This window comes from Chelonia mydas, chromosome 17, assembly GCF_015237465.2.
Source record: "Chelonia mydas isolate rCheMyd1 chromosome 17, rCheMyd1.pri.v2, whole genome shotgun sequence".
NCBI classification, from domain to species: Eukaryota; Metazoa; Chordata; order Testudines; family Cheloniidae; genus Chelonia; species Chelonia mydas.
The window spans coordinates 23,570,063-23,577,545 of NC_051257.2; the positions used below are offsets into that span (position 1 = coordinate 23,570,063).

At 52.7% G+C, this 7,483-nt stretch overlaps 1 protein-coding gene across 1 annotated transcript; it reads right to left on the minus strand.

The window, feature by feature from the left end:
• Positions 1-5,388: 5,388 nt before the first annotated feature.
• Positions 5,389-7,234, minus strand: LOC102948104 (claudin-3). Its single transcript, XM_007054561.4, has one exon. The coding sequence runs from the start codon at positions 7,034-7,036 to the stop codon at positions 6,392-6,394; it is 645 nt and encodes a 214-aa protein (XP_007054623.2). The 5' UTR covers positions 7,037-7,234; the 3' UTR covers positions 5,389-6,391.
• Between the last annotated feature and the right edge of the window lie 249 nt (positions 7,235-7,483).

Sequence of the window (7,483 nt, forward strand, 5' to 3'; positions counted from 1 at the left end):
CTGATGAATGCACCGTTGCAAATGGGCATCAAGTATTAAGTCATTGCGTGTGTTATCTTGATGTCAGCGGTAGGCCAGTAGACGCATTTCTAGATGTTCAAGTTATAGAAGACACATCGGCTGCATCTATGACAATCCACATCGTAGAAGAGTTAAATGCTTGTCAGTTGGACCCCAAACAGATGGCTGCTTGTGCATTTGATGGAGCTGCAAACTTCTCTGGAAGACATGGTGGAGTACAAGCTTGCTCAGAGAAAAGTGTAACCCTTATCTCTCCTATACACACTACAGAGGCCATCTACTCCAACTACCGCTGCAGACTCTTCAAAAGACATTTTAAAAGCTATACATTTAATGTCTTCATTATATTCTTTTTTCAGCAAGAGTCCAAAAAGACTGAATATCTTGGAAAATATAGAAGATACACTGGGACTGAAGGTCAAATTACTCCAACCTGGGAAAACCTTCTGGCTTTCTCATGAGCGATCCTTGGCTGTTGTCTTAAAATTACTCCAGTCGTTCTTACTGGCTTTGGAAAGTATCTACCAAGATAGGATGGATCTAAGTAGTGAGGCTGGTGGATTACTTTTGCTACAACGTTCAGAGAAGACTATTGCCATTCTCTCTCTTGTAAGTCTGCTGTTGAAACCACTTGGGTCATTAAACAATGCCATCCAGGCATCTGTTACAACAGTAGTAGATCTTTGTCCAGCAATAGAAGCTACATTTGGATCAATCAGAGAGCTATCCTTTGCAAAAGTACTGGAAGAAGCAAAACTTCAGTCCAGAAGTTGACTAATGAAGGCATTTATATTGAATCTTTAAGTGAAGAGGACCAGAAATGTTTGTTAAGACAACTGAAAAAGTACACAGACTTGGTTCTTAAAAATCTACAACAGCGACTTCTAGATTCTACTCAACCTCTACGTAGCTTTTACAGATCCCTGTCCTATAAAACACCAACAGCTGAGTGGAGTGAGGCACTACCAGCAATGGGGCTGCCATGTGCCCGGGACAGAATAGAGAATTTGAACACAGAGTGGAACATCATACGACGAATGAATGAAGATTTGACTTCAACTTCTTTTTTATCATCACTAGTGGCTCGACCCGATCTTTGTGCTCTGTTTCCTGGGATGAAAGAAGTAGGAATTCATCTCTTGCTACTCCCAGTCACAACAGCTACAGCTGAGCGTTCTTTTTCACTATTGAATAGAATTTTGTGTTCTGAAAGAAGTCTCCTTCTGCCTGATCATGTGAATGAACTAATGAGCATATCAATTGAAGGAATAGAAGTACCGGACACACAAGAAGCCATCAGAGATGAACGCATTGCATTCAAGAAGTTCATTAACAGAGTCATGCAAAATTATAACAAGAAACCAAGAAGAATGTAGATGTAGTGCTTTATAAAAGGCTTGAGTAGCCAACTTTAATTTGTGTGATGATTTTAAAACATGAGTTAAATCTAATAAAATGGTCATGAAACATTTTTCAGTTTTTACTGTGGTGCCATACAGCTCACCTTCACCCTCACAGTCTCACCCCTCATCGGCCCTGACACCCCCCACCCCCGTATATACAAACACCACCACCCCCAAATTTCAATTCCTGGGGAAAACACTGTATTCTACTTTAGATAAACACTAACTAGCCATTGGGCTAGAGAGCAGTAGTGTGTCTACTTCCCTGCATTCAGAGATATGATTGCAACATGTGTAGATATACCCCAGCGGGCCTTGAGCAAAGCTAGCTCAAGTAAGCCACAGTGCCTAGAAAATCACAGTGATCCACAAAGCCTGGGTTAGGCCCACACAGTGCATGGGGAGAGAGAGGCACCTGAGAATGGGATCCACAGAAGCCAGCACGTTAGGTAGGGAGCCGCCTAAGCTGTCCAATAACAGATGCTGATGAGAGGGTTGTATCCTAAGCCCTGCTCCACTTAGGGAGTTGGGAGACCCCCTATCTCTACTAGCAATGCACAGCCATGAACCCCTTTCCTGGAGCTGGTGCCTCCGCTGATTTTCACAAGAGGGGGAGGAGGTGCTGCCGCCTCTTCCCTTATAGCTTGTGACCCAGTGAGCTAGAGCGCTCCCCCGGGATAGGGGAGACTCAAGTTCAAGTTCCCCCAGTGCCTGAAGAGGAGAAACAATGAACAGAGATTTCCCACCTCTCAGCAGCATGGCTATGGGGCAGTCTGGCATGGGCCTGCCTCAGTCTCTGCTGGTGAAGCTGTTCCACTCTGGATAAAATTATTGACTAGTCATTGGGCCAGTGAGTGAGAGAAGGACTCTGTAGCCTGGTGGTTTGAGCACCTTCCTGGGAGGCAGGAGACCCAGGCTCCCCTCCCCCTGCTCCAGTAATTATTTACCAAAGTGGAAAAGCTCCAATAGGAGAGACTGCTGGAACCCCCCCATCCCAGTATGCCAGCCTGGTGGTTAGCGCACTCCCCTGAGGGGTAGGAGACCCAGGTTTCCCATTGGGTAGGGAGAGAATTGACACCCTAGAGTGCTCTAAGCACTGGGCTAAACGTATTGGGGAAGGCAGCTCCTGTTCCTCCAGCTGGATTTTGAATGGGCCCTGACCACTAGGCGTGTTCAGAGCTGTGCTTGCTAGATTAAAGCTAGTTAATTTCTGCCTATGGGAGCTGAACCTCTGATTGCAGTGTAGCGTACCTACCAGATCAGGCCTTGCGGGCAAGATGGGCATCCATGCTCCTGCCTGTCTTCTCTGGTGAGGGTCCTGCTGCCTAGAGGGAGGCAGCAGTGCGCATACCCAGAGGCAGAAATCCAGGCATGAGACAGCTTTCCCCTGAAAATGGAGGTGCCTCATGAGTTTAGGTGCTTGAGGACGGTTGGGGCAGCCGAGTGTAGGTTTGTGGATCACAGTGGTGCCTAAAAATAGGCACCTAAACCCCAGATATAGATCCTAAGTTCCTTTGTGGATCTGGACCTTAGCACTTTTCATGGCTTGTGCAGTGGGAACCAGTGCTGCTGCTTTTAATGTAGCTATGGAGTCCCGACAAACAATGTTGAAAGCAAACTATGGGTGTAACTCAGGGTTCATCTACAGTGCAGTCTGAGGTGTGATCGCAACTCATATAGGGCTACCTAAGCTAGCTTTCTTATAGCTAGCATGACTCAAAACAGCAGTGAAGATGCGGTGGTGCAGACCTGGAGCTATACAGACCCACCTGGCACTCTCGTTACGTACACCAGGGGCTGTGCTGCCATGTCTACATTGCTATCTGTAGCCATGTAGCTAGATTAAAGCTAGCATGGACATGCCTACCTGGGTGCACTCACACAGCTGATTGCAATGTAGACATACTCTAAGGGTGTAACCAGACTTAATTTGCAACAATTTCACCAGGAAGTCTGGGAATACCCAGGTAAGTTTCCATCCCTAAACCCTGCCTGTCTTTCACCTTTGCTGACGTGCCTCTTAATGGTGCAAGGCTGCTTCACTCTCTGGTGCACATGCAGCATGGATCACAATAGTCTGCACTTTTGCTCTACCCCTGTACTCTCCCTTCTAGCCTGTGTCAAGCCCCAGGGGCTCAGTCTCCTCTTGCAAGGATGTCTGCGATGCTGGGGCTCCGTGGTGTGTGTGGATGGATGGGTCTCTGGTGTCTGTCTGGATAGGGTCATCTCTGACATACTGCAAGGGTCTGTGTGGCCAGGAGGGGCACCAGCCCCCAGTGAGGTGGGGTCTGAGGGCAAGGTCTTGTATGCCCCATATGGGGGTTAATATTTTTGGTGTCCAGGGCCCAGGTTGAGCCATGAGGTCAGGAGATGAGCAGGTGGGGTCCATGCTTTAGACGCAGGTGTCCTGAGCTTTCTCTGGGAGCGGACGTGTCCTGTGGCCCTCAGTGGAAAGTTAAAAGGGGCAGTGGTAGAGTTGTGGCTGGAGAGCTAGAGGGGCTGAGTCTGCCCTAATGCCTGAATAGTCTCCTTTGTGTTCACTGCAAGGGCAAAGGCGGTGCTGGGCCCATGATTGCAGCAGCACGGGTATGGAATGGCCCTGAGGGGTCAGGCGAAGAACACCGCCTCTCCTGGGCCCAGGACCCCGCTGGTTACTGACCCCACCCGGTCAGTGCTCAGCTCAAGCCAGCAAGTCACGTACCAGGTTAGTTTGGCCTAAACAACGAGCGTTTTTGTTGCTGATTATCTAGGCGAATGAGCCGGTCAGGTGGGCAGACCTACCAGGTACTGTGGAGAGCAGAGCCAGGCGGGTGCCAAATCCGTTAGAATATGGCAGTTCTCCCGGGTGGCACTAGGGCTAGTCTCTGCCCAATCCCCAGAGAGTGCTTCACAGCCCCGTGAAGGGCTCTCTCATGACCATGCAAAGGAGGGTCAGTTCCTGGGTGGGAGATCTGCTTGGTAACATGTGGTGAAGGACATAGCCAGTCAGGATCTGATTTCCGCACCTGCCAAATAGTCTCTGCGGCTCCTAAGATGTGGGGAGGTGGCAGGTGTAGGATGGGGGCGAGTCTCAATAGGCAGCTCCATTCAGAAAGCTGCACTCACCCCCTGCAGCAGGGCCACTTCCCCAGCTACTAGTTCTCAGGTAGATTACAGAGCAGGACAACCTGGATGTCCTCATGGGGGAAAGGGGATGGGGAGCAGGAACCCCTCAATCCTAGCCATTGTACTTGGCACTGTCACCCCTTGCGACATAGGAGCCCAGGCTGGGCCTTTGCAGAGCGCCATGCTCCCCGCACAGGCCGGGGGAGCTCACCCTGGGTGTGTGCGTTTGCCTGTCTAGTGAAGTGTGGAGGGCAGGAGGGTGTGGCCTGTCCATCTCACACACATTGTGCTGGTGGCAACAGGCTAATGCAAATAACAGCTTGCTCAATCCTGCCCTTCCCCCCATACAGGGAAGAGACCTGTCCCCACTTAGGCAAGGCAAGAAATACACTTTGAACTATGCTTGGCAGGGAAAGTAAACAGAGCAGAACCTGAGCTGCTTCTCCAGTGTCTGTTAACCCATCAGCTCATGGTGGCAAGCTTGTCTGAGCATCTCCCTAGGGGAGACCTCCCCCTGCCTCTGGACATGGGGAAAGAACCCCCTCACTGGAATGGGACCCCACTCTGTCACTCACTGGGATGGTGGGACCTGGGGAAGGGTAAGCCCCTGGGTCCGCTGTCCAGCCCCAGCCTGGGGAGGTAGTGGAGAGGGAGTTTGCAGCATGAACCCATGGGAGAAGAGAGGGCTTACCGAAAAGTGACCTGACAAGTCACTTTCACCTGAGCTCTCCAGTTCACCCTTGCCCTTCCAGACAGAAGCCCGAGCCAGGGCTGCAGCCTGCAGCCAGAGGAGGGAAAACTGATTTCTAGCACATTGCTTCATACGCCGGAGAAGGACGCGTCACTCAGCTGTTACTGGAACTGGACAATTTTATTGAAAAATGTAACTCAGTACAAAGCAGCAGAAGCAGGACTGTCTAAGTGCGTGTAACAGGGGGCACAGCCTGTCCAGCGCAGGCAGGCAGGTGATCAGAGAGACGATAGCCCTGCACACCCCTGCCCCAGCGTCTGCTGGCCTCCTTTCCCACTATGGCAAGGGAGGGCTCCTCATTCCTCTCTTTCCCACAGAAGCCACCTCAGGGCCTCCAGAAGGATCAGCTACTGTTCCATGGCCCAGGATAAGTCCCATCAGCGCAGGTGGGTGCTAGGAGGCAACAGCTTCCTTCACAAATCAAATCATGGTGAAAAATCTCTCCTAGCTACAAGAAATCATCCGTATTTACACAGCCATCAAACCCGCAGGCAGGCACATCCAGGGCTGGGGGGAGGGTAAATGGGGGCAGGGTGCTCCCAGCAGTGCCTCAGAGAAAACTCCTGGGAGGTAGGGAAAAGGAGGGGTCCCAACACCCAGGGCACAGCCAGTGCCAGCTGGGAGAGGCTGCTGGCACGTTCAGTACAAATACCTCTTCACTCTTAGTTACCCATCCGCCCCCCACCCCCAGCCAGAGAATTCGCCAGGACGCCAGCTGAACCAGCGGGAGGAATCCGTTGGGTTTGAAGGAGGAACGGAGCCCAGTGGGGTTTCTCCAGCCAGTGGGGATGAGGGTGCCTCAGAGCCGGGGTGCAATAGATCAAAGACAAAGTATCTACAAACAGAAACGAGAGTCTTAGCCAGGGTCTTGCTTCCCCTCGCCAGCAGCCCTGAGGGAGACGGAGCAGTTCCTCCTCCACCCAGCAATTGGAATGACAGTCAAAGTCTGGTGAGCAGCCAGCCAACAGTCGTCCTTGGGGCAGCAAGGGTTAGCCATGTTCCCCTGGGGTCCTAAGGGCTACAGAGAGCAGCGGGGGGGGGGGGCAGTGACAGTCAGAAGCAGTCTGATGAATGGATCAGGGCAGGCGGGAGGGGTGCTGGGCTGCCTCCCTCACACGTAGTTCCTCTTGTCGTAGCTGGGCCCGGTGGATCTGGGAGCAGAGTAAGCCACCTTGGTTGGAGCGTACTTCTCATCCTTGGGGGGGCAGGAGCAGCAGAGCAGAGCCCCCCCAAACAGCAGCAGTGCTGCAGCTGCCCAGCCCACGTAGAGGGAGGCTCCCAGCTCCCGCTTCTGTGACTCTATCACCACAGGATTGTAGAAATCGCGGATGATGGTGTTGGCCGACCAGCACACGGGGATGAGGGTCATGATCCCAGCCAGCAAGAAGATCACCCCAGACACGATGGTGATCTTGGCCTTGGTTGCCTCATCTTCCACGCACCTGGTGCACTGCGCGCCGATGAGGGCAACCATGAGGCCCAGCACGGCCAGCACGATCGCGATCACCACCAGGGCGCGAGCCGCCTGCAGGTCCTGGGGCAGCGCCAGCATGGAGTCGTAGACCTTGCACTGCATCTGGCCCGTGCTCTGCACCACACAGTTCATCCACAGCCCCTCCCAGATGGTCTGGGCCGTCACGATATTGTTCCCGATGAAGGCCGTCACCCTCCACATAGGCAGTGCACAGCACACGATGGTGCCCACCCAGCCCAACACCGACAGGGCCACCCCACCGATTTCCAGCCCCATCGACATGTTGCCACGCCCTAGATGCTTTCAAGCCAACGGCAGAAAGGGAGCGGGACTCCTTAGCTGGCAGCACCTGCAGGCCCCTGTCGCTGTCTGTGTAGGCTCCAGAGGATCCGCTCACTCCTGAGTGCACCTGTGTCGGTGGCTGCCTTATATCAGTGCGTGGAGCCAGGGCTGGGCTGCATTACCTCAGTGCTACTCACTCATGCAGGGGTGGGGTTTCACCAACGGACTCTTTTCCTTTCGCTGACTCATCTGCCACCACACCAGCCCCACTCCCCCTTTGTTTATGGAGATGGCATTGGTGAGAGAGGAGAATGGGGGAGGAGGCAAGGAGTGGAGCTGGAACCCTTCCCCACTGGGCCATGAGTTCCAGCCTGCTGCTTTCATGGCCATCCCTGGTGACAGATGCTCGCTGGGCTGGTGCCAGGCAGACACAGTGCAAGGGATTAG

Bases quoted from the DNA above. Each gene is read 5' to 3' on its own strand.
- LOC102948104 (XM_007054561.4), bottom strand. From the start codon at position 7,036: ATGTCGATGGGGCTGGAAATCGGTGGGGTGGCCCTGTCGGTGTTGGGC.